Source organism: Uloborus diversus, chromosome 5 (genome assembly GCF_026930045.1).
Source record: "Uloborus diversus isolate 005 chromosome 5, Udiv.v.3.1, whole genome shotgun sequence".
NCBI classification, from domain to species: domain Eukaryota; kingdom Metazoa; phylum Arthropoda; class Arachnida; order Araneae; family Uloboridae; genus Uloborus; species Uloborus diversus.
Window position 1 is genome coordinate 25,769,938 of NC_072735.1, and position 27,953 is coordinate 25,797,890.

Here is a 27,953-nt window from a genome sequence, read left to right on the forward strand (position 1 = left end):
ATATTTTATGAACAATTTATTTTACACATAATAAATAACAAACAAAACAACATTCAATTCTTCTAGACACAACTCTTCATACTGGACGTCGGAACTGTTTAAGTAGGAACTGTCTTTGTTTGAAATTTTACACAAGTGGGTAGCTGGCTTTTGTAGCGATTCCGCATTGGTTGTTACTGTTTCTAGACATCTTGATGTAGCCATTGATTCCCCATGATGTTCCCCAACTGAAAGAGTAAAATGAATGAATAACCAAGAAATATGGTGGAAAAAAAAGCTTTTAAACTGATGACTTAAATTGGTAAAAGCTTTAAAAGCCTGTAATATTTTAAAATTTTCGATAGCCCCAATCCACAATTCTATGCTTAATTAAGTTCTGACTTGAAATATTTTTATTAACTTTGTTGAAAAATAACATTATAATTACTACCGTTCCTTTTTATTTTTGGCAACAATTAAAATACTAATAAAAGCTCACTTAATGGAAAAAATTACCTGTTCTTCACCAACCAGTAGTCCTGGCCATCTTCGCTGCCATAACCAACTACAAGTACACCATGGTCCAATACTTGAGGGTCACATTCAGGCTCACTGTAAACTCCACTCCTACGAAACATAATAAATAATACGTAAGCTGAGTTCGTGAATGCATTTTTTTAAAAACTTTGTTTTATATTTTGGTGAGGATTTTACTATTATTTCAACTAATAATATGTAGATAAAGCTTTTCTATCCTTTCTGCTAGTAAAACGTTAAATGCAATTAAATAAGAATTAAATTGAAATTAAACGTGGTTTTTAGGTCTTGTAGGTTTAAATACAATCATGAAAACTCGATCCTGAAAGAAATCATCTCCTCTGTCAAGGAGACGGCACGACCGTGGGGTCGGAGATTTACGTCTTTTTTTTTTTTTGTGGTGAAAGAGGAGTCCTTGTATCTTACGTGGTTGAAGTAATACGACGCAAAATACTCAGAAAGTTATGAGAAAAATTGATTAAAAGTCACCATGGAGTCTACTAGGCGCATTATGAGTTTAAAATGTCAGTCTCTAGACGAGCCGCCGCTAGCCTAGTTGGTTAAGGCGCGATCTTGTGCTCCAGAGATAACACGATCGAATCCGGGGCCATCGTGAAGTCAGTCGGTTTCCCTCTTTCTACCGGGCCTGCTTCAAGCGAGCGAATTCCTGGGATGAGCCATCCAAGTGATCCCATGGTCCCCAACCCTACGGCCAGCGGCTATCGACAGAACGGCGTTTGCTTACAAAGAGCATTTAGTTCGAGTCGAGTTTGCTGTCCGTTACAGACATGCAGACTTGGATGAGAATTAGAAAATTCAAAATTCTAACAGGAGATAATGCCTTAAAAATTGAGTAAGTAATATTTTTCTTTTTATAGTATTATTTAATTTATTTATTCTATATTTCGTAAAAAACGTGTGAGGGTATCTGCCTGTTAATAAAAGAGCAATTTAAGTTTAGTCTGAATCACAAAAAAGTGACTACATTTACACGTACTAAAAATCGTTCAGAATTCTGATTATTATCATTTGTTAATCAAATTAATGTTGTGATTTAGTTAATTTTCGTTGACAGGAAAGAAAGTTAACAATAAAAATTGACAGTTCTAATGGTTAATATGTTTGAAAATGTAAGATTTAGGTCATTTTTAAAGATGAGTCTAATTGAATTTATTTCAACTAATTTTATGCGGAAAGATTTTAAAAAAGGTACCTGTGTGACACGATGTGTAAATAGTATACATTAAAGCACAAGTATGTTTAAATAGACCTTTTCAGTTTCAATAGTTTTAAAGTACTGTGTTGAATGTACGAAATCGATAGGGGGTGATTTTGAAATATATTCATAAAAAAAAAGTCCTAATAGATATCAAATATTTTAAACTGATCAAAATGCGTTTTCTAATTTTTCTGAGTTTACTATGAAATATGAACATATACAATGGTTATATATTTATTAAATATATAATCATAATAAGCCAACAGGTTTACACAGCATAATTTTTCAAACAATGTACTGTGTATCGCAAATAATTTCATCCAAGTGTTTGCTATTAAAAACTTAAAAGTACTTTAAAGACAAAAATATGAATTTCATTCTTAACAACTTTCAAGTATCATAGTGACTGTCTCAAGTGTCATATTAAGGATTTGAATTGGTTAATTAGAAACCTCATGTGATTACATTTCTAATTTCTCATGAATTTTTTTTTTCCATAAAATAGTTAAAGAGGCAGTTATATCTCAGATTTCATATGAAACTTGGCTGGAATTCACATAAACAACCATTATTGCAATTAATAAATGTGTTGGGGAATTATGTTCAAACTCCCCTGAACTTACATTTTTACGATCATTGTTATTGTTTTTTAATATTCAAATTTTTGAAAACTTGAGAACACAAACCCTTAGTTTGTAGCTTATGGGTACATTAGTAACTTTTGTGCTTATTAGTTTTGTCACATCGTTAGTAACAGATTATCACTGAATTTGTTCAATTTTAAAGCTGTTTTATGCTATTTTTTATGTTTGTAAATAAAGTGTGTACTCTCGAAATGTGTTATGTATTATTTGAAAAAAAAAAATTTCTCACTGAATTTTACTCTATTCTTGAACGTTCTGGTTGAAATTTTCAGATTATTTCGGCCAAATAAGATTAACATAATCATAAGCAAAAAGACGAAATTTTGTAAAATCAGGATCTTACTTCTAAAATGTTAATAAATTTTAAAAGGTCTGAGAATTTTCGAAGTTGGTCATTTTAAACACCAAATTTAAAGTGATCAACTACCAAAAGATTTATTTTCAGATTATTGTATCTCACAAATTTCAAAAATGTAATGAATAATCTGTTTTCTTTATTTAAGTTTTGACGGCAGTAATATGAACTTACAGCATTTTTGTCGCACTCAATTAAAATTTAAAAGAAGAATTACAATTCAAAACATAAAAAGCACATATGTTAAATACTTAAATGTATGATAATCAAAAATACCACTGCACTATTTATATTGCTTTCTGATCTTTTTTTCAATGAAATATGTATGAGAACTATTGTTTGCTGTGTATATGTCAAAATCAACTGAAGATACTGAAGTTCTAAGACTTTCGTGCTCCATATCAAATTGTAAGTTTGAAGAGAAGGGATGAAGCGCTTAAAAGTATGGGATCACGTGGATTGCGCAATTAAATCTTGAAGCAGGCCCGGTAGAAAGAGGGAAACCCACTGACTTCACGATGGCCCCGTCGAATCCCGCTTTGGATTTTTTTCTTCTCTCTTCTTTTTTTCTTTGCTATCACAACAATTAGTGGTAACGCTTTTCACCCCTATATGAATTACTTTCTGAAATTTATTTTTGCTAAGGATCGCAAACTTTTTCATTCACTGAAAAACATTCTTGTTCGTTATACTGTACGGTTTGATTTGCTTAGTAAAGGTTTTTGACCTGTGATCCCCTTACGGTTATAAGGGACAGCTGCTCATAGGATATTCAGATCTTTTTTTTTTTGTTATCACAGCAATAATTGAAATAGTTTCTCTTCCCTACATAATTTTTAAAAATTCATTTACATCATTTTTTGAAAATTATTTTCTTTTTCTTCCAGCGAAATAATTTAAAACAATTCATAATTTTCATTCTACCACTACTTCGTTATCGCTAATTGCTGTGTTAGCAAAAAAAAAAAAAAAAAAGAAGAAGAAGAGAAAAGAAAAAGGTGTGAAATTCCATCGTGCTATCTCTGGAACACAAGATCGCGCCTTAATCAACTAGGCTAGCGGCGGCTATCGTTACAAGACTTATTTTAAATTTATAAGGCGTCTAGGAGACTCCATGGCGATTTTAAATAGAGTTTTCTCATAATTTTCTGAGTATTGCGTCGTATTACTTTAACCACGTAAGGTACTACGGGTCCTCTTTCACCACAAAAAAAAAAAAGAAAAAGAAAGAAAGAAAATGACGCAAATCTCTTACCCCACGGTCGTGACGTCTCCTTGTGAGATCATCCGGGTTTGATTGCACTGAATTGACTGCGAGTATTTGATCCGGAATTAATTGCGATCAAGTGTGTCAAATCGTGCGATTTAGTGAACACTTTTAAGAACCTGATACAACGTGAATAAAGCTTAGATAAAAATTTCATAAATGATGCAAACTAGAGGCAAATATTTTGGTACAGGTTTAGTACCTGCTTTTGGCGGGAATAAGTCGATCCCAAAATGCTTTAGCTTTGCCTAAAGATCAGTTTAAATATTTCAATTCTCAACTGAAAAAATAATCGCTAATAACGAGAAAATTGCCGAATTTCGCGTTTTGGCGTTCATCTTCACTTCGATTACCCGGCATTCTCCATGATACCTTTCATAATTAAATATGAATCATTTGTTTCATACTTATAAGTTTGGAAACTTTCGTGACTTGCATCAATGGCTACCGAAATGGGTCCAATTGTTGCTGATGCTTGTTTAAGAGCATCTTCATCTGTGGTTGGAATGTCAACGTAGCCCTTGACGGTAGCTCCTACATTTGCTGGATTGAAACGACAAGTATCATCCTGGAAAGGTAAAAGATATCTTTAATATTTTATTCTTAAGTTTAATTAAAGCAAAAATAATGTGAAGAAAATAAATGATGGATTTAAGTCAAGAAGCATATTATTGGTTCTTTGTTCTAAACTGCGATGCTTTTCGGTTAAAGACATATGAAAAATTATCATGTTTACTACTCTGCTTCTGCGCTGTGCACATATCACAGAAACATGTCATATTTACGTATAAATGTGAAATATAACCTGTTATTTTTTATATATTGCCTGATGATTCCAATGCTGTTTAAATGTTATTTATCACGTTATTTTTTAAGTTGTTATTAAGCACTGTAAAACTTTTTTTCCAGTAGGTCAAAGAACTTGAATTACAAAGCCTTGAAAGCAAAGAAAGAGTTTCCAAAAAATCAATATTTATGTAAAAGTTTCACTTTTAAAGTAAACTGTTTCACTTGCTAGCTTGGTTGTTGATCACAAATCCTGTTAAATGTTATGTTGAAAACTGTTTTTACTCGATGAGAGTTAGATAGAAATTAGAGAACAATGAAACCATGTAGCTCTTTAAAAGCGACGAATATACAAATTTCTAAGGAATAAAGTTTCTACAGGAGGGTGCTACTGTATTCAACACAAATGTGAATTGTAAATAATAATAACAGTAAGAAAATAAAAAGAAAATTTGGTAACTTAAAAAGATATTGAAAAATGATGATTTTTAGTTTCTTAATAAAGAAGATGATGACCGTATTTAACTTCGAAAACAATGCAATGACATTATTTTGTAACAGCAAATTAAAAGCAGTCAACTTGCTATTTTTATTCCTTTAAAACGACGTAAAAAATTAATTATGTATGTTTGCCAGAGAGTTTGTAGTTTGAAGAGTTCCAGTATGTCTATACATTTACATCTTTTGAAAATGTCAATCCAATATGACACTCAATCAATAATTGCTATAACTAGCGTTCAGTAAAAATTGTATTACCTCTGCTTCATAGGGATAAGAGCTTTCGGTATCAATTCCCTTATTTATTTTGATGTAGTCAAAAGCTTGATCCATCCAACCTCCTCCGCAACCATCATTACCTACGAAACAAAATAAATAACTATGTCAGAATATGTATCGAAGAGAGAGACAGAGAGGATATATTTTTACAGTAAGACACACTTTATTGCTTCAACCGTTATCAATAATTTTAAGGCTAACAAAATAAATATAGTTTGTTTTGCAACTTAGTTACAAATCTAATAGAAATGCGTGTTATGTCTTTGGTTGTAATTGGAATGTCTATCGTTTTAATTCATGTTTAAATTAAAACAGATATCTAATTTTTTTTGAAGTTTCTAAAATAAAATGGGCATGTTACTTCAAGAAATCTTTCATACACATGAAAACTACCCCGAAGATTTATAAGATAAATTAATTGCAAATTGATCAACACTAGCAAAAATACCCAGCGTTGCCTCTGTCAGCAATAATTGTGAGAAACAATCGCTACTTTCATTCGTTTTCTGTGTTAACTGAAAGAAGTCAAAACACACCGCTTCGACGTGATTAAAAATCGAGCTTCTTCATTACTCATAAAAGTAAAATAGCAATAAGTATGAAGAACGAAATAGTATTCAGTTAGAAATGAAAGCACGACATTTAAGAGTATAAAAATTTGAAGAATTTCCAAAGTATGATAGTATGAACTAACAAAAACAAAAATCACTAAAACAAACCGTGCGCTTTGTTCAATTAAATAGTACACACACACAAAAAGAAAAAAAAAGAAAAAAAAAGCTCTCTACTATGTTTTCCAAAGTGTGCAAAAAGTAAAGTTTCTAAATGTTCAATGACTTTAAACTCATGTTTCCTCTGGAGAAGCCTTGATTCAAAATTTTCAATATGATTACTATTAATATTGATGTTGTAAGGCAACGAATTTTTTTTAACAATGGGTTTTATATTTAATCATTTAATGGGGAAATTACATGAAATTTACTGTTTAAATCATAACTTTTTTGAACTAAGTTTTTTAAAAATAAATTATAACCTATGTTGCTTCCTGATAATGTAGCTATCTGTGGTGAAAAAATGGCTAAAATCTGTCCAGTAGTTTTGAAGTTTACCCCGGACGTCCTTACATACAGAAGTAGCCATTTATGTATATAGATTTAAAAAAAAAAAAAAGTGACATTCACAACATTCCAATAAAGATTATGTTTCATATTTAGTGTTTTTTTCCTGTACCGATCTATCAGTTTTCTGTATGATTAGAATGATGGAAAAAAATAAATTCAAGAATTTCAAAACGCAAATACATTTCGCACTTGTTTCTCCTGTATTTTAATGTGATTGTTTCTGTGCTTTAGCGAAAGCAAACTTAAAACACGTAAAATTTGCCTTAATGTAAATATTATGTTCGTGTTGGGAACGAGAGCATTATTATACTCGTGCGTTTTTCTAAATTTCAAAAGACTAATATATTGTTTGCTGATAACTGCAGGCAGAAATAGCATGAAATTGAATTTCAAATTACACACTATTTTTCAACTTGTAAATAATCACAGATATAATGATTTTATTCGATAGCACTACCTAGGTAGAAAAGTCCGAAAAAAGTTAAACAGATATTGTAAACGTTTAGTTTGTTATTACCGTAGCAAAAGAAGATACAGTCGGACCCCGATTTAACGAATTCATCGGGACAGAAACTTTTATACGTTAAATCGGGGTTATTCGTAATATCGGGGTGTTTAAAAATTTAAAAAACTGCACTTACCTTATCTAAAACCCCTAACAAACAACTGCGCAAAAGTATCCATAATTAGAAAGTGTACACTTTTTATTCAGTATTTCACGACTTATTACACACTAGTTAATTTGAAATTTTAAACTACTGAGTAATAGATGTTTGACAATTTCATTGATACTTGGTTCAAAATAGTTCTTTTACGACTTTATAGAGAAAAGAAAACACTGTGTCATTTGCAGCCTGTTTCATGATTTTAGTTTCCAAGCCATGTAAAGCATTTGAAAAGTAAGTTTTAAAGGGAGTTTCATTATCGCTTTTCTGCATCAAAATCAGTATTCGTTGATTGCCCCCTCGCCCGTCAAAAATTGCTGATTCCAAGAAAAGTCTTTTTCTATTTCAGACAATGTGGATAGAATATTTGGAAAACAATCCAATATTTCCTAACTCAAATTTAAAAAAAATTGTTATTTCAGCTGTTAAAATAATTCTTTAATTCGGGGTTTATTATTCGGTAAATAGGGGTTTTTGCCTTCATTTTACTCGCGGAAAAAAAATTCGTTAAATCGCGGAATTCGTTAAATTGAGGTTCTTTAAATCGAGGTCCGACTGTAGTTTTAATTCTGTCGGTATTTTGACACTTGGTAAAGGAACGTTTAAAATGGTAATGAATTTATGATAATGACAGCATAATTTGCATATTCTTCAGAATGATCATTGAATCATTTATTGACAATAATACTTTAAACATAGTTGCACTTCACCTGTCGAAATACTGTTGAACTTTTGTTACGTCTGAAGTGCAACAGCAAACCTTTCCAAGGTTTTAACATCCTTTTAACATCTATTACAAACGGTGAACTTTTGATTGTGTTATAAGAAAAATAAAGAGAAGTTTTGTGTTCTTTCTTTTTTTTTTTCTTTACCTTCAGCTGCTGAGCAATCAATGAGGTTCTGTTCACTCAAAGAAACCAGCTTTCCGGTTTTGATCTTATGTTGACCTTCCAAGGAACCAGTAGCTGAGAAGGCCCAACAAGACCCGCATTGAGCCTGAAAATACAATTGAATTTAACTTCAAATTCAATAAGGCATCCCAAATTTAAAATAAAACGATCCCACGCTTTGAATTTTAATAAAAATGATCATCCTTAAACGTTCAAAATTAGATCTGTTATTAATCAGAAAACTTTTTCTTTGTTTACATTTTTGAGGAATGTGACCCAGATATCGTAAGAAAACAACCTTTTGAAAACGTAAGAAGCAGTTGAACGCTATTTTCACAAGCTTACTTGTAACCAGGGGAAAACTAACCTTGTCCCAATTGCGAAAGGGTCCCCACGACCACAGGGGCTTTAAAAGGGGGAAAAATGACCCTGATAAATGCTTTACATAGTTCTAGGACATAAAAAGGAGTCCTCAAAAATGTATTGCAACCGATCCGAAAACCAGTAAATCCGTTACTGCTTATACATGTAAAGCAGTAATAATGTGCAAGATTTACATGAAAATGAGTCTCAAACATGTACATGGTTTTAGTTTTACAGTAGGACGATTGTTTCATTTTTTCTTTGCAAGAGAGGATGCCCAAAAAGTGCACAAAAGTCGCGTCCGGATTTGAATGAACATGTGCTGCAAAATCTGCTTGAAGCATGCAAATATGAGAAGGCATGAGACAATAATGTTTCATACCACTCCGGGTACCATGGAATTTCAATGTACGTTGGGATGAACGTTGAGTCGCTAGCTGTAAATCTGAAAGTGACTATAAAATTTATTTTGAGCAAACTTAAGCATTAGAATATGTTTTATATTCCAAGCTAGTTTTAAATTTTAAAAACATAATGAGATTTCATGGCTCAATGGAGTGATTTTTTTTTTTAAATTTTGAAAAAGTAGTTCAAAACTTCGAATTGTAATTGTCAATAATACTGTGTTTCTCATGATGCATGTATTTTCTAAGTGTAAGATACTTAACTTATATTTTGGTTATGGTGATAATAATAGTAATAATGACAAATAAGTACAACTGTGGGAAAAAAAGTGAAATTCTTGTCAATCCGGTGGTTCAGTGGTAGATTCAGATTATCATGACTCGAAGAAAACTTAACATCTTTATTGAAGAATATGTACATATTTACATTGATGATTATACCAAATCATTTATTCTAAATAGCGAATTACTCGCTTCCACAGAGCTTACGCTCGCGTTTCGAATTCTATTCCATCTCTAAAACTCTCTCAGTGTCGCCACTAAATTTTTCCATAATCTACGTACTTAATTCAATAAGCGCTTGCAGCGCTCTCTATTGGAATAATAGGCGAGAAGGAGCATAGAGCTTAGGTTTCTCTACAACAACAAATAGTCACTATTTTGTACTTCTCAATTTATGTCATATTGGGTTTGATGAAAATATCATACCTGGTTTTTAACTGGAGTAACCACTCCCTTTGGCCTCCAGTCAACTGTATCAGGAATTATAACATTTTCTATTGGTGTCCATTTGATTGCGCTGCTTACAAATCCTGGGCTCTTTTTCAAACCATTCATAGTTTTCACAAATTCTTCATGTTCCTGAAATTTCGTCACAAGCATTAAGTACAGCATGACAGATTTAATGGAGCAGAATAATAATAAAAAAAAAACATTTAAAATGGCGAAAAATTTTTTTACTTTGAATATAATTTATTAGAGGTCCGTCCCGACAAAGTTCGGGTTTAAAAAAACTATCTATCTTAAATAAATATTATACAGGTGCTATTTAATTTGAAAATTTATCTCGTAAGCAATATTTTTTTCTTTCACTTTTATGAGGTTTGAAACAAATTGATTTACCTCATTCCCAGATCAAGAGAGACCAACATATCATTCTCACTGAACAATACTATCTTCCCGTATGTAACGTTGCACTACATATCGTATAATTTGACGTTTGATGATGGAAATGGCATAAGAAATTTTCATTAGATATTGTAATCGTTAAATTGGAGAAGATACAGGGACAATGGGGATGCAAGGAATATGAGCCAAATGACCTGTTACTGGTGCTGTAAGAGCAATACTCGAAATCATATTATTTCGTGGTGAATTACAGTGGGGTTGAATTCCATTGATAGACAAATTATAGTTGCGCAATAAAATTAATAGGATATCGCCTTTAATTTTAGAAGCATGAAGAGAAGTCCAAAGGAGTACCCCATCAAAAAAATTCTCCCAATTGCCCGTTTTTTCTTGTTAAAAATACGGAGTCTTTCTGTGGGAGATATTCAGAATAGTTTAAATGTGAAATGATCAGTTTTTATACCTCTAATTAAATTCCCTGCAGTACCGTAAAACAACATCGCAAAAACCTGTGGGCTGATTTTTGATAGTGTTGAAATTATTAATTTTTTCCAGTTCCACCGGGTCCGCCGATCAACATTAATTTACGTTCCTGGTTTTCATGTACCAATCATGTTTCAATGGAATTTTTTCGTTGATTTTATGCGGCGATGGCAAACAAAAGTACCCTGTTAAGTGTCCGCTTTATTTACAAATTTTGCCTTTAATTTTTATATCGCTTGACATTGAACGACAATCAAAGTATTTCTGCTGACGCTCTCCTTGCAATACGTCGTCAAAGAGATACTTTTTATATGTTTGCCATAAAGCAATAGAGTTTAAAAGTTGACATGAAAGTTGAGGTAGTTGTAAACAATTATCTGAGTTTAGGAGCGCAGTCAGAAAGTTACATGTATAAACTAAGGTTATTTTCCAAGATATGTTGCCGTCTATAAGCCGAGTTCTTTATATGCTGCTTGATAGGTTGGCAGGATCTTTAACTGTTAATCGACTTTGTAAATATATAGGACCACGAAAATGTTTCAAAAAAAATTCTCATGTGATTGAATTCAGATTAGCTATTAGAATGAATATTGTATATTCTACTAAGAGGTGAGTCTTTTTCAAGCTAGGGATGCCTTTTAAAATGTTGTACTCGTTTCCATCGGAAAACTTGCTTTTTTCATATGCCTCCGGTTTTTTTTTTTTTTTCAGCAATCACGATTGCTTATCGTTCTCACTTGACCGTTGATGTTCCTATGATTTATTCTCCCCTTCCCCGACCCCGCCTTCCTCTGCAGGACCACCGTCGACCGACCCCTTCCGATCGGGGCCATCGTGAAGTCAGTCGGTTTCCCTCTTTCTACCGGGCCTGCTTCAAGCGAGCGAATTCCTGGGATGAGTCATCCAAGTGATCCCATGGTCCCCAACCCTACGGCCAGCGGCTATCGACAGAACGGCGTTTGCTTACAAAGAGCATTTAGTTCGAGTCGAGTTTGCTGTCCGTTACAGACATGCAGACTTGGATGAGAATTAGAAAATTCAAAATTCTAACAGGAGATAATGCCTTAAAAATTGAGTAAGTAATATTTTTCTTTTTATAGTATTATTTAATTTATTTATTCTATATTTCGTAAAAAACGTGTGAGGGTATCTGCCTGTTAATAAAAGAGCAATTTAAGTTTAGTCTGAATCACAAAAAAGTGACTACATTTACATGTACTAAAAATCGTTCAGAATTCTGATTATTATCATTTGTTAATCAAATTAATGTTGTGATTTAGTTAATTTTCGTTGACAGGAAAGAAAGTTAACAATAAAAATTGACAGTTCTAAAGGTTAATATGTTTGAAAATGTAAGATTTAGGTCATTTTTAAAGATGAGTCTAATTGAATTTATTTCAACTAATTTTATGCGGAAAGATTTTAAAAAAGGTACCTGTATGACACGATGTGTAAATAGTATACATTAAAGCACAAGTATGTTTAAATAGACCTTTTCAGTTTCAATAGTTTTAAAGTACTGTGTTGAATGTACGAAATCGATAGGGGGTGATTTTGAAATATATTCATAAAAATAAAGTCCTAATAGATATCAAATATTTTAAACTGATCAAAATGCGTTTTCTAATTTTTCTGAGTTTACTATGAAATATGAACATATACAATGGTTATATATTTATTAAATATATAATCATAATAAGCCAACAGGTTTACACAGCATAATTTTTCAAACAATGTACTGTGTATCGCAAATAATTTCATCCAAGTGTTTGCTATTAAAAACTTAAAAGTACTTTAAAGACAAAAATATGAATTTCATTCTTAACAACTTTCAAGTATCATAGTGACTGTCTCAAGTGTCATATTAAGGATTTGAATTGGTTAATTAGAAACCTCATGTGATTACATTTCTTATTTCTCATGATTTTTTTTTTCCATAAAATAGTTAAAGAGGCAGTTATATCTCAGATTTCATATGAAACTTGGCTGGAATTCACATAAACAACCATTATTGCAATTAATAAATGTGTTGGGGAATTATGTTCAAACTCCCCTGAACTTACATTTTTACGATCATTGTTATTGTTTTTTAATATTCAAATTTTTGAAAACTTGAGAACACAAACCCTTAGTTTGTAGCTTATGGGTACATTAGTAACTTTTGTGCTTATTAGTTTTGTCACATCGTTAGTAACAGATTATCACTGAATTTGTTCAATTTTAAAGCTGTTTTATGCTATTTTTTATGTTTGTAAATAAAGTGTGTACTCTCGAAATGTGTTATGTATTATTTGAAAAAAAAAATTTCTCACTGAATTTTACTCTATTCTTGAACGTTCTGGTTGAAATTTTCAGATTATTTCGGCCAAATAAGATTAACATAATCATAAGCAAAAAGACGAAATTTTGTAAAATCAGGATCTTACTTCTAAAATGTTAATAAATTTTAAAAGGTCTGAGAATTTTCGAAGTTGGTAATTTTAAACACCAAATTTAAAGTGATCAACTACCAAAAGATTTATTTTCAGATTATTGTATCTCACAAATTTCAAAAATGTAATGAATAATCTGTTTTCTTTATTTAAGTTTTGACGGCAGTAATATGAACTTACAGCATTTTTGTCGCACTCAATTAAAATTTAAAAGAAGAATTACAATTCAAAACATAAAAAGCACATATGTTAAATACTTAAATGTATGATAATCAAAAATACCACTGCACTATTTATATTGCTTTCTGATCTTTTTTTCAATGAAATATGTATGAGAACTATTGTTTGCTGTGTATATGTCAAAATCAACTGAAGATACTGAAGTTTTAAGACTTTCGTGCTCCATATCAAATTGTAAGTTTGAAGAGAAGGGATGAAGCGCTTAAAAGTATGGGATCACGTGGATTGCGCAATTAAATCTTGAAGCAGGCCCGGTAGAAAGAGGGAAACCGACTGACTTCACGATGGCCCCGTTCCGATGCTGTTTAGGGAAACCCGTTTCCAAGTTGCGTAGATGTATACACACACGCATACCTACACACATGAATGCCTACACACTGTCGCATACATATGCACACAAACGCGCGCGCACATACACACACACGCCCTACACAAAGACACACACGCCTACATACTCACGCACGCTCGTGATTGCGAAAAACAAAATTTGAATTTAAAATGCCAAAAATTCAAAATTTGTTTTGCAATTTCCTTCTGCTAGGATATTTGGGAGCTATATTAGTTTATTATATCGTTTTGAAATGCTTAAATACTGTCATCATGAAGAATAGTTCCGCAAATGATTTTTATTTATTTTTTCCTCTTTGTCAATTTTTTTCCTATTCACTGTTTTTTCTCGCTGTTGTGTTGTTTTAACACTAACTTTGAAAGTACCGTAATTGTGTGCAATTACTCTTTCAGTTAATCATTTTCTAAACTAAATGTACTTAATTGAATGCATGCAAAATTACAACTTTCAGAAACACCGATTATTTTTATGTATCTACACTAGTTGAATTCAAAAACTAATTTTCCCGAAGCGAATCGCAGGTATATTTCATTTAATTAATTTTTGAAGCGTAAATATTATGTGCCTCTAAACGGTTTTCAATAGGCTAATAGAATGCGACAAACCCGATCTTCTGCAGCCACTTCTGCAGTCAATGCAGAGCAATCGAGGTTCGTTTTTTATTATATAAGAACAAAACAGTACGAAACATAAACTGGTATCGAAGAGAACTTATTAGTTTTAAAAAATAGTATAAAGACATATATGCATAATTTATAGACTATGTCGTTCAGTAAGAATGCACCTTTCACATAGTGAAGGAATTTTTCAAATAGGTGCAGTGGTTCCGGAGATTACCTCGAACATATAAACACACAAAAATCCGGTCTCTGTCTTTATAATATTAGTATAGATATTTAAAATGTATATTTATTATAACTAGTACTATTATAGTATTTGAGTAATCTCATAGCTATCTATTATGAAACGAAAATACAGCACAACACAAGATTTCATTTAATTTGCATACTAATACACTGATTGAATAAAATTTTTTGCATATCTTACCACATCAGCATACTCATTGATACCTCTTCTGTAGGTGTACACACCGATATCTGCTTGAAGATTGTGGTGAACAATTTTTTTAACATTTTCTTCCCAGATCAAACGCCTTCTAGCTTCTTCATCACCAGTATATGTTTTTCCGTAAGTTTTCTAAAAATTACAAATGGAACTCACTTGAAATTGAATGATAAACATTTATGAATTTATCAAGTTCGCAAAAAAAAGTGCTTTTGAGATTCAAAAAACGCAAAATATTGCTTAAATATCTTGCTACTGTTTTATTTACATTCATATTTACATTAGAGAACCAATGTTTACGGAATTTGAAGAGGACTATGGACTGTGCGAATCGCCTCTGTAGCATATAATAACAACAACAAAATTATTGAATTAGGTTTTTAAAAATATTTTATAACTTTGTACTGATTTACTTTATTTGATCCATAACTTAATTTGTTTCCTACAAGACAACAACGGAAAGATTTTCAATCCAGCAAGAAGGAAATTACACCTAGGACTGAGGCGGGAATTGAGCATTAATCATCGAATAATAAATCCACAGCAGAAAAAATTGTATCAACTGATTGCAGCTACTCAATATATCCAGTGTGTAATAAAAAGTACTTTTAAAACTATGATTTTATTACTTTTACTACATAAGACATTTATCAGACAAGTTTTAATCCGCTCTATTTATGAATATACTTTAATCCAATGCTAGAAGCAACACCATTCCCCCCCCCCCTCGCACACACAAACAAGAGAATAGAGTTTGAAGGAATAATGAACCTGGCTAAGAATATTATTTCCATAAAACCTATTGTTCAATGGCAAATCATGTAATTAATTGAGAAGTTCAAGAAATAAACTTCTAAAACTGGACGTTATGTCCTAGCTGTTTAAAAATGTGGACGTTCTGTCCTTAGACCTTTTGTCCGCCGGACATTGTGTCCGTTGGACGTTATGTTCGCTGGACGTTATATCCGTCGAGCGTTCTGTCCCACGGACGTTTTGTCTCTCGGACGTTTTGAACCTATTGATTGCACTTAAAAGAAACTAGGGTATTGACACTCATCCAGCAATCCCACTCACTCAAATATAGCTAAACAGAACAGCATTAAAATTCTGCAATCAGTACCCTCATATAGCAAACATGACTGTAGGTAAGTGTCCGTTAGGATATAGTCATTGTCGGAGGGAAACTGTTTTTGTGTCCTCACGTTACTAGTTTCCAACTGTTGTACAGTGGAATCTGTGTAAGTTGAGCATTTGAGGAACACTACTTTAGCGGTCAACTTGATTAAGTGGTACACTTAAAGAGGTTGATTTATATAAAAGGACAAATTCTGTACTTGAAAAAAACGGTCAACTTAGACAGGGGGTCAACTTTGCAGGTTTTACTGTAATATGTAATTTTACAACAATTACTTGAAGGTAAGTGAAGGTATTACTCATATTTCTAAATGTAAATTTACTCATCGCTTCCGTAAAAAATATACGTTCAACCGTACGTTCAAGTTTTTATTTATTTCTGTAGTACTAAGTAACTTCAACTATAATGTACTAAAATTCCACAAGGCTTTGAAAGGCAATGGCGTTCTTGTGAACTGGTGAATATATGACACAAGCTCAAAGGAAGATGTTGAACTGACAAAGCTGAGTGCTGATGATCTACACTGTTAAAACTACAGGTTGCATTTGGCACCTTTCAAGGGTGAAACGCTTGTTTTCCAGCAGCACCCGATAGAGAGCCGAAATTGCACCCTTAGCAAGGATGAAAAACTGGCTCCCTTCACCCAACGTGCACCGGAGATGAAAGATGGTATCCTAGGTGAGAAAAATGGCACCTTTATTGCTTCCTATAGCGATCCCCCCCCCCCCCGCCTCCGTGTTGTGTGCGTTTTCGAATACAATTGTGTTTTATTTATTTTGATTTATATATAGGAAGGCATTTAATCACGTTTCAACTTTCGAACATAGTTTAGAAGTGTTCATGACTTTAATTCGTCCGTTCATGCACTAACTTTCTTATAACCTTAACTGGATTGCTCAGCAATTAATGTTGTTGACATCTAGAATAGCATGATCCGTACCGAAAATGAACAGGGGAGGTTTTTATCAATCATTTGCCGGAACAAACAGAAATATTAAGTAACATTAGATTAGAATCATGGAAAAATAAAAGCGTTTCATAAACGTTTAAAATTTTAATCGAGCGTAACATATCAATACTTATTATAAGATTCGACATTTGAGTATCCTTATGCGTACAAGATAAATAATCTAAAAGCCCTTTTGAATGTCAAGTTTTTCGTCAGATTAAAAATAAAAACGAGTAGATAACTACATTCGCTTCATGCAATAACGCCAAAGGAAGATACTTATTGAGAAGAAATAGACATTTGTTATATCTGCTCACGTCGATACGTTATTATTCTGGAATTAGCTATTCAATTATCAGCTGATTTAAACGTTTTTATTTTTTTTTTAATGTTGCTGTTGTTCAAGATAGTACTGATAGATAGTTTTAGGTAACAGTTTTTCAGGATATAAATAGCAAGACATTAAATGTTTAAAAAGGTAAACAGAACAATAAGCAGTTGTCAACATACTTTAAACACTTTTAAATATGTTCGAAAGCCCTAAGAGCTACAATATGATCATATGTTTTTACTTACGCGAGACTTCGAAGATTAATCCACAAAATTTTCAGTTTTCTACTTCATTCAATGTGAAAGTAAATTTCGTTGCAACTTCCCTCGTCCGCCATTGAAATAGAAGTTGTCGTTGAACGATATGTCAGAGCGCATGCGCAACGAGTCGCCCTCTTATTGAATGGTCTCTTAGCACTTTTGTTAACGTCGTTCACCCATTGAGGAACCAAAAGCACCTTAACGACACCTAGCCTCCGTTGCACGCTGAGGCACCGTTTTTTCACCCCTGGGGTGAAATTCTTTATTCCTGAGGCACTCCTAGTTTTAACAGTGTACTGATCATTTCCTTCTAACCAGTCAGATTATGGACACAGAAGTTTGCTTCTTTGGTGGAGAATGTCGAATTAATAACAAACAATGGTTTGCTACTATACTGCGTGGAAAAATGTCGCATGTAGGCTTATGTAGGAGTGTGACCATCCCACAAAACTATGTATATGACTTTTATCGTACTAAAACTAGTCCAAGTGACAAACTCTAAAATTTCGAAAAAGTTTTTTTATTTTCGTATTAAAAATTATCTATAGAGATTACATTGTTTTAAACTGAAAGTGATACATATTTTGGTATATTTCTTTCAATAAAAATTGTTGTAATCCTCATTGAATATTTTGATAGGTTAATATAAATGTTTTCCTAAAATCAGCAATTTTGCATTTGACCGTTTTTTTTTCCTTCAAATAAAACGATTCAATTGCCTGACCATGTCGAGCATTGCTCAATCAATGGTGATAAAAAAAAAACGATTTTTAAAAAATCTTAAAACGTTTATACAAATTAGTCGACTGCAAAATGCTCTAATGCTTAGGGGTAATACTCTGCTGAAATATATGATGATTTTTTGTATGAAGTTGACCAGCTATTCATGCTTTCTCTTAAGACAATATCATTAACCTACTTTCACCAGTTAATATTTCAGTAGGGCCGTAAAAAATAACAAGAAGAAGAGTACTAAGTTAGTTTGGTTCGGGAACGAACGAGGTGTTTCTCAATTGAGTTCAAAGAGTTGGTCATTTTATGGTTAGTTTACTCGTATTTGAATGGATATTTCAAAATAACGAAACTGTTTGATATGTTTTCCAAATATGTAATGGTTTGTAAGAAAAACTCACCTTGAATTCTCCCCAATGTTTATCCAGATCCTGATTGGAGGGAACTTGTCGTGCAGCTGCTACAGCAAATAAAGCAAGGATGATAAAAGTCTTCATGTTTTCTAAAAATAATAACCAGGTTTTAGAGATCAACTGCTGTTTAAATGAATCATGCAGTCAAACATCTTTATAATGAACATAAAAATGCTGATTAAAATGTGCACTACTATAATCGATTATTCCCTATATTCGTATTTCTGAAGTACTATTTTGTAACTTCCTGATGTGTTTTTCCCCGTTAAAAATATTTTGCGGGAAAATACAATTAGTTGCTTAGAAAATTTTTCAATCTTAGGACCGATGCTTTCTAACATTATTCATTACAATGGAGCCGGAAGATAAAACTCTTTTTCATACTAAAGATATAAACACCCTACCCAATAAAAAAAGAAAAGAAATGAAAATATTTTGATTGGTAGAATGTAACTTACTTTCCAAACCCAAATATTTGATTTGCTGGAATAGGATAGAGAAAATACTGCATTGTATCCTTTCATAGAAAATGATCATTAGTACTAAGGAAGAAATATTTCAGAAAAAAAAAGAAAGAAAGAAAAGATGAAGTTTGGAAAAAGGGAAATTTGAAGTTCAGTTTTTATCTATAAGGGTTTTTGAGTCTCATACAAAGTGACAAAAAATGCTTTTGTGATTTATTCGGTATCTTTATTAAAGAATTTATTTCATGCGAGTTTTCCTTTATCCCATGTTCACTATACCGAGATTCAACTAAGTTTATTCAAGTTTGGTTGCAGATAAACTAAATTATGTCCTATTTAACCCTTAACTATCGGTTACTTTATTTTTTGGCGTTTATTGTATCGTTTAAACATAAAGCAAACAAAGCAAAAAAAAAAGTTCCTTTTCTAAAGTGTCTTCATTTATTTTTCGAAAAAGTTTCAAAATAAATTAAAAAAAAAAAAAAAACGTAAATGAAGTGGGCTAATATAGATTAAATTCTTAAAAGTGGGACGCGGTGCCTAAAAGTCAGAAAAAACCTGCTCTAAGTAGTCAAAAGACAGCACAATGAACTCTTATGGCCTAGTAGGGGAATGCGGGACAAATTGAAATAGTTAAGAAAACTTTTTCAAAATGAATAAATTAGAGATGTTTTGAAAGTGTACAATGCATAAAACGAATTTCCTTTTTTTCTTTTTACACTTGCATTGAAATATTACTTCTTATTTTTGACCGTAAATTAGTATCATTAAATAGGGAAAGTTTTCACTTTTTTTTTGCATGTGGCAAAGTAAAATTTTTAAAATTAAAAACTTTCTGCTTGATAATTCAAAATTTTTTCGATCAAATAAATGTGTGAAAAAAAAGGTAATGACTAAATGAAAAGATAATGAAACAATAAACGAATAAATAAATAAAATATTTAATATTTGAGAAAAATAATAGAGTGAATAGAATAAAGAATGAAATAAAGAATGAATAAAAAAAAATTAATGAATGAAGGCATATAAATGAATTAATGAATGAATACGTAAGTAATTTAACAAATGAATGAATAAGTAACGTAATGAATTGGTTCACTTTGCAACATTCACTCTGTCCCGCGTGCACTTGGCAAATTGTATTGAACATTTAAAATCAAAACATACCTAAGAATAAAGTAAATAAGTACTGCACGGGATATCAGCAGGCCCGACGGGTGATCCGACGAGTACCCATGTCAGCCTAGTCAGAAACTAGGGGGCCGGGCCTTGGGGGAAAGGGTGACACTGACGCAAAAAAAAAAAAAAAAAAAAAAAAAAAAACCGAAAGAGAGAAAAAGTTTTTAAAAAAAGAAAGAGAAAACAAAGAAGAAAGAAAAGGGTGGGGGGGGGACTCCGAATAATAGAAAACGTAAAGATTAAGTAAAAATTTACTCTTTTGATATTTACTCTTATGACACTTAAAATAGAGTTAATTGTTCTCTAGTAATCGGTTTTGATTTTTTTCTTTTTCCCCCCACTATTTTTTCTTTTTTTCCCTTTTGTTTTCTTTTTCCTCCATTTTTCTTCTCCCCCCTTTTTTTTCTTGTTTTCCCATTTTATTTCTTTTTTTTTTGGGGGGGGGGGCGGGAGGGGCCCGGTGACATTACTGACAAGAGGCCTGCCTTGGCTCTCTGCGGCCCTGGATATCAGTGGGTTTCAATTATGACTTAAGATGTTCATCATTGATTGACCTTTTGAAAAGCCACAAAATACTACAGTATTTGTACCAACTTTTGAAAATGACTCATTATTTCCGTTAATGTTTCAAGCTATTTATGTTTTGACTGGACTCAACTATGTATAGGTTTTAGAAATTCGTTAAACTATTGTTAAACAGGTGGTCTAGCAAACTGAAAATATTTTACCATTTAACTTCGCCCTACATTGCCCCTCAATGGGGTCTGTAAAGGTCATGGTTTGAAAATAATATTAGACATCGGTATTGGTTATAACGCGTCTAATAAAGAAGTCAATCCAGTTTATAAAAGGTTGCAGCTTGGGCTTCTAAAAAAATAAATAAAAGCATTCTATTCTTAACTTTAATTCATGAAGAAAAATATCACTAACTTCAGGAATCTAAAGAATCTATAAAAGATGTCATTGAGCCATTTTGAACCAAGACTACAGTGTTTGTTATCTGGTAGTATACAGGAGCGGATACAGAACACCATTTCAGGGGGGGGGGGTGATGCTGAAGACTGCCCCCTTATGAACTAATTCACGGTTTTGGGGGCGAAAAATTTCTGAAATGGCTAAGGGGTCAATAAAAAGAACCAAATCGGCCAAGAATATGACACTAATTTGGCGATAATCGTTGCAAATTAATTTCATAAGCAACGAAACGAAGTAGCAAGTAAATAGTTAATGAATTGAAAAGACACAGTAATCGTTTACATTTTATACAAAAGTGTTTGAACACAATGTAAATGCAAACTTGTGGGCGGTTTCGGAAAAGGAGGGGCGGGGGGGGGGGTATGACCCCCACGACCCTTTCCTTGTATCCACCACTGGTAGTATAAGCACCATTTAAGAAACACTGGTATCTAATAGAATACAAAAAGTAAAATTGAGATTTTTAAAATATTGAAACGATTCTTTAAATGCAGAAAGAGTAATAAAATTGCTGAAACGTCTTTCGGGATTACAAAGAACCCTTTTTTCGATACATGAAACACACCGCCAAACTCAGTCATTCCAGCCGAAGACTGCAGTTTCGTGCTTATAAAGCACTCATCAGCCGGGCTTGGGAAATGACTGAGCTGGAGGTGGAAAACTTCTTAAGGAAGCCAAGAGTGCCAAACAAACTGGTAGCTAACATAGAATTAGCACCGACCAGACGAGTGACCGAAGCAATGGTTCGGTTCAACTCGAAGATTGGAGGCAAGGAATGGTATAGTGCTTATGGATGAAAATACATATTTTCTTCAAAAATATTGGTTTCGGCAGAGATTCCTGCATTAAAGAATTAGATATCGTCGCCTCAGAGCAACAGTAAGACATCGAATCCCAGAAATAACAGTTAAGATAGCCTACTGTTGCTCTGAGGCGACGATATGTGTTGTGTTTGTTACCGGTTCATCTTAAATAGCATGAAACACATTGTAATGATAGTTCATAATCTTACACATTACATACGATTAAGTGCGCTAAAGCTGACATCCCCCCCCCCCCGAAAAAAATGACATCTTCAAATAAAACAAATATTTAAAGTATTACTATTTTTCTAAAATAGTTTAGAATGAGTTTTTCTCTCTTAAAATTATTTTACCAAATTAGCAATATTTTCAACATTTGCTGTTTCTTTCTTTATTTTTTTCCTTTTTTATTAACTTTTGAAGTCATCTTTAGGAACAGTTTTTCAGGTGTAAACTTTAGGGCACTTTACCGTTATAGCAAAAAAAAAAAAAAGTTCTCATTATAGTTGGTTTATTTAATTTTTATGGCGCAAGAGCCCTTGAGGGCTATACTGCACCACCACATTATAGAACCCAAATGGTTATAATAAAAAATAAAAACAAGAACTTAAAATTTAGAACGTATAACTCACCTGCGACGATCAGTACGGGAGTTGATCTAGAAGAATAATTATCTGATTTTTTAAAAGAGTATTTATATGTAATCGTTTTCTGTAATCAGAAAGCCGTATGTTGATTGCAATGGTAATTATCTTGATCACAAAGGTATGATTATGTTTTTAAATCTTGTGCTAACTGGAGATGTGATGTTCTTATCTATATCTTGTTATTGAATTACGTATCACAAATTTTGAAGAAGTTTCTTTTAAAAATAGTTGATTTCTATTATCGAAAAGCGAATGAATCTACAGCATAAAGTTGAGTGATACGTTATCACGTGTTTTGATGTCACTTACTACAAGTGTTTTGTGGATGGTGCAGTTCCGAACAAAAGAAAAGTGTAAATGTAATGTCTAATGTGTATAAGATTTGCAAGATGAAAATGATTTTTTTTTATCATTAAACTTCCATCAAGTAAAACTACTAAAATAAACAAGAAGTTCGTCCAGAAAGAAACGAGCCTACTTCTCTGCATATAAACGTCGGTTTTGTGGCATTAAATATTATTAGGCTTCTGTTCTAAATTATTTCTAAAATCCGTCAATCTTTTTTATTGGTTAAAATAATTATTCCAAAAGCGTACAATCTTTATTGTACAAAAAGAAAACTGATAATTTTCTTAAAACCGCTCTCAAGATCCTTCTGACAAACGGTCAAGGTATTATTATAATTTTGCTTCGAAAAATCGAAATATTACGATTTTTTATCGAAAAAAAAGGTGTTCCTGCACAGTATTTTAGTAAGCAACAAAATGCCTCCAATATAGAACTTCGTATCGAATGGATAAAAATAAAGAACAACTTTTGTACAAAACATTTGCCACTGATATAATTGAAATTGTAATAGTTTTCCTATTACAATAGAGTTATACATATAAAAAAGAAATTTACGATTTTCTTGCAGTTGCAATAAGCGAAGTTATGGTCAAATAAAAATAAAGAAGAAAATGAAAACTATCAGCTTAATTAACAGCGAATTGCAGCCCTTAACTAAGGCTAAGGCATAACGTACAAAATACCGATAATGCCAATCCCTGTAACCTCTAAGAAGTACTAGAATATTTCTTAATGAAAAATACTAGATTGTACCTAAATGGAAAATAATAGAACTTTTTTTTAACAAATAGAAGATGGCAACAAATAAAAATTGTAAACCATTGAGATTTTCCTGATATTTGACAACAATTAAACAGCGTGGCAGCCTTTCTTAAGCAGACAATTTTTAATGCGATTTATCTTTCACATTGTTGCATTAATTAAGCTATTTTATATAAATGACAAAAATAAGCCCCCTTGGAACAATTTATGAGAAAATTGAATTAACGTCTGTTTCTGTGTAGGCCTACGTCTAATCCAAACTGCTTTCTAAAACGTAGAATTAGTTCTTGAGATATAGCTATAGTGCCCAGAAGGCACTACAATATAGTGCCTTCTAGGCACAATACATACATACTCACCCTTCAAGGCACTATAATATAGCATTCACAATAAACAAGAAAGAACGTTTAATTCATTGATTGTACTATCCCCGAGCTATTGGCATCAAAATTGAATCAGCTCTTGTACCTTCTAAGGTCCACCTACGATGAATTTTTGTTTGATTCTGGTCGTTATTTCTTGAGATATAGTAGTCACAAGTATCGAGAGAAAAAACATTCAATCGCTCAACTCCTTTTTGAGCTATTGGCACCAAAATCGAATCACGACTACTTGCACTTATTCTAGAGTCAACGTATGGATATACTTTTGTTTGATTCCACCTGTTATTTCTTGAGATATAGCAGGTACGCAAAACAGAGAAAACATTTGATTGCTCCCTCCCCTTGGAGAAATTGGCGCTAAAAACTTAATGGCATTAATTAACATGGGGATACTTAGGTGTACCAAATTCCGTCCGCTTGCATGCGGTAGTTTTTGCTCTAGAGCGGCCACAAAGACCTGTCTCTCACACACAGACAGACAGATATTTTCCAAAAAGAGTCTATTTAGATTCAGCACACCTCAAAACGTGCAAATCCTTCAAAGTTCGAGAATGTTCACAAAGCCAATACTTTTTTCTATGCATTAGGAAAAGAAGGAAGTAAACAACTACAGTCAACCCTCGTTCATTCCGGTTAATTCGTTTCAGACTTTATCGCGATAACTGAATTTCCGCGAAGTAGGATTCTGTATTTATAAACCGAATATTTTCCTTATTAGAGCACATAAAACTTACGACTATTTGAATAAGTTTTCAAGATACAGCAACCTAGACATAACAGCACCCTTAGCCACCATTAAATTTGTAGCATTCCATATATTGCACAAAATAAAACACTAAACTAAAAAGATATCACTTTGTTAATTATTGGGAAATAAACTACACACACTTGTAGTTCTTACACACTACTACTAATCTATGAAAAAAGCTCAAACTGTTTGATGATGAATTAATTGCCAGTTAGTGATCGTATGTGCCTCCGTTTTTCCTCATCATTCATCCTCATTAAAGGGATTACGTATACAACTTTAAAAGCTAGTACATTGTTGAACACCATCTACATTACAGACGTATTTATCCTCTAGCAATAATACAGTGATTTATACTTTTCAGTTAGTGCTTAACGATTAAAATGAGATAGTGATTCCCTTCACTTTCTTCGAAGATTTTTTACCTCCACTCCCTCAACTAGTACAACTACAGCCCCTCAAAAGAGCTCACCCTACTTTAAAGACATACTTTTTTTTTTGTAGTAAAAAGTTTACACAAGCGCTTAAAAAAAGTTAATTACTATATTTAAAAAAAATGGAAAAAAAAAAAAAAAAATCGCGATGTAGGGAAGCCGCGAAAGTCGAAGCGCGAAGTAGCGGGGAACGACTGTAATGGAGAATACAAATCCACTTCTCTACTGCGTCTCTACATTTAGCCTAAAATTGCGTTTTTAATGTTTCAATGCAACAAAATAAATAAATAAATAAATAAATAAAATAAATAAATAAATAAATAAATAAAAATGAATAAATAAATAAATAAAATAAATAAATAAATAAATAAATAAAAATGAATAAATGAATAAATAAAAATGAATAAATGAATAAATAAAATAAAATACAATAAGCTGCCTCGAACCTTTCTTCTAACATTACACAGTTTGAAATGCATTTTAGGACTTCTATTTAAAAACAAATCAGGAGGAAGACTTCGAACCAGTCTTTACCTAATATTAGTACAGTCAACTCCCGCCGATCATCCACGGAATAGGGTGGCACGGTAACCACGAATAATATTTTCGTGGATTATCCGCAAAGTGAGTAAAAGTATATACTACAGGGACCGCTGATCCTCCAACGCCCTCTGCGCTCCTTCGTTTATTTATTTATTTGTTTATTTATTTATATATTTTGCGCCCTCAAACCTATGCGACTCTGTTTTTTTCTTTCTTTCTTTCATTTTTTTTCCTCCGCCTTTCAACCCTATGTGCCTTCGCTTTTCTTTTTCTTTCGCGACTTTTTATGCGCCTTGATTCTTGATTCAGCGCGTCTTCGCCCTTTTCGTGCTTTCAAGTCTTGCACGACTGTATATTTTTCTTATTCTCTCAAACCTGAGCGCATTCTTTTTTTTTTTTTTTTTTTGTGCCCCCAAACCTGTGCGCCTTCGTGGTTTTTTTTTAGTGCGACTTTATTTGCACCTTCGTTTTTTTTTTTTTTTTTTTTTTTTTGAGCAATCACGATTGCTTAGTGTTCTTATTTGACTGTTTTGAATTCCTATCATTTTATTTTCCCACCAGCACCCTCTGCCAACACCACCGTCGCGTCGACCGGCCTCACGATGCTGCTCCTCTTGCGAAAACCGTCTCCAGGTTGCGTCCGTATCCTACACACACACGCCCACACACACCTACACACACTCTCATGCCTGCGCACAGACACAAGCACATATGCCTACATATACACACACACGACATGAACGCCTACACACACGCGCGTTCACACACAGCACTACATACACAACACGCACACACAGCACTACATACACAACACGCACACACAGCACTACATACACAACACGCACACACATGCATACATACACACACGCACCCACACACATGCGCCTATACAAACACACACGCGCATTCATACACACACACGCTCGTGATTGCGAAAAACATAATTTGAATTCAAGATGCCAAAAATTCAAATTAATATAATTTTTTTTCCCTTTGGCACTTCGAGCTTGTGTGCTTGCTCTGTGTCGTCGTCGTTTTTTCTTTTCTTTTTTTTTCCACCCTTTGAGAGTCAAGGGGTTAGCGCCCTCTTGGGTAACTCGGTCGGCCCCTGATTGTATGCAATAGCTTTAGAAACATCAATAACACCCACATACATTTAAACATTAGCTCATAACAGTGTAAATAATGTATGTAAAAGTTAAAAACGGATAGCTCTATTACTACACACAAATGCAAGCAGAACTGCATAGGGGACGGGAAGTGGGGAAATTTCTCGAGTAAGACTGGTCCAGTCTTTCTCTATTATGCGATCCGAAAGTCAGAAAGTAGTGTAGTATTAAAGCAATAAACAGGGTCGATTTAAAAAATCCGGTACTCACTAGGGTTTCGATGCTCATGGAAGAATAAATAATGTCATTGGAAGGAGGTTTAAGAAAGAAGTAGGAATGTCTAGGATTTTCGATTTTGCTGTTTTTAAGTTTAAATATGTGCATTAATCCACATGTTAATCCTTTCCGAAAAAGCGTTATTTGTTTATTTTTTTTTTAAATGTGTGACAGGCTGCAGATAATTGGCCTTGCAGATAAGCCGCCCGCGGATAATCGGGAGTTTTTTGGGTGCCATTAATTTGCATGCCTTCAACTTCTTTCCTACTTGCTTAACACCTCCAATGATAGCCTAAACTGCGTTTTAAAACTTTAATTCGAATATTTTTCTGGAGGGAGGAGGGAGGGTTAGGTCCCCCTCTCAACTCCCCCAGTAGCTTGGTCTTTTCGGTATGCATATTCTTCACTACGCGTGTTGCAAAAACAAATGAATTGATTTGTTCACAATCGTTCTTGAAATCCCTATATATGGACTCTATTAGTCCCTAGAGTCCCTAGTGGGACTCTTGTGTCGCTGAACCACTCACCATTCAAATGTCACTCCAGCTAATGCCGTGCTCCGTTGCTTCGTGGCATTTAAAGTCTTATGCGTGGGATTGACCTTAACCGCATTCAATGTGTACAAATTTCTGAAAAATGATTTCGGACAGCTGTTAATGTGTCCAAATGTTTTAAATATGATTAAATTTAAACTGTATTTGGAAATGCTGTCTAACTTTGTTTCTGAACCATTTTTTTAATTCATGTGTTTTGTTATT

The 27,953-nt window shown here is 32.9% G+C and overlaps 1 protein-coding gene across 1 annotated transcript; it reads right to left on the reverse strand.

The window, feature by feature from the left end:
• On the reverse strand, positions 1–22,625 carry LOC129222609 (procathepsin L-like). The gene is made up of 9 exons (XM_054857134.1): positions 22,578–22,625; positions 18,513–18,613; positions 14,687–14,836; positions 9,716–9,868; positions 8,223–8,346; positions 5,544–5,644; positions 4,409–4,569; positions 496–606; positions 1–227 (listed from the first exon to the last, which is right to left on the reverse strand). Exons 2-9 carry the CDS (start codon positions 18,606–18,608, stop codon positions 128–130), a joined length of 996 nt encoding a protein of 331 aa, XP_054713109.1. The 5' UTR covers positions 18,609–18,613; positions 22,578–22,625; the 3' UTR covers positions 1–127.
• Between the last annotated feature and the right edge of the window lie 5,328 nt (positions 22,626–27,953).

Bases quoted from the DNA above. Each gene is read 5' to 3' on its own strand.
- LOC129222609 (XM_054857134.1), bottom strand. From the start codon at position 18,608: ATGAAGACTTTTATCATCCTTGCTTTATTTGCTGTAGCAGCTGCACGA. The intron at 14,837-18,512 runs GTGAGTTTTTCT...TGTAATTTTTAG, and splicing joins AACATTGGGGAGAATTCAAG to AAAACTTACGGAAAAACATA. The intron at 9,869-14,686 runs GTAAGATATGCA...ACGAAATTTCAG, and splicing joins TCAATGAGTATGCTGATGTG to GAACATGAAGAATTTGTGAA.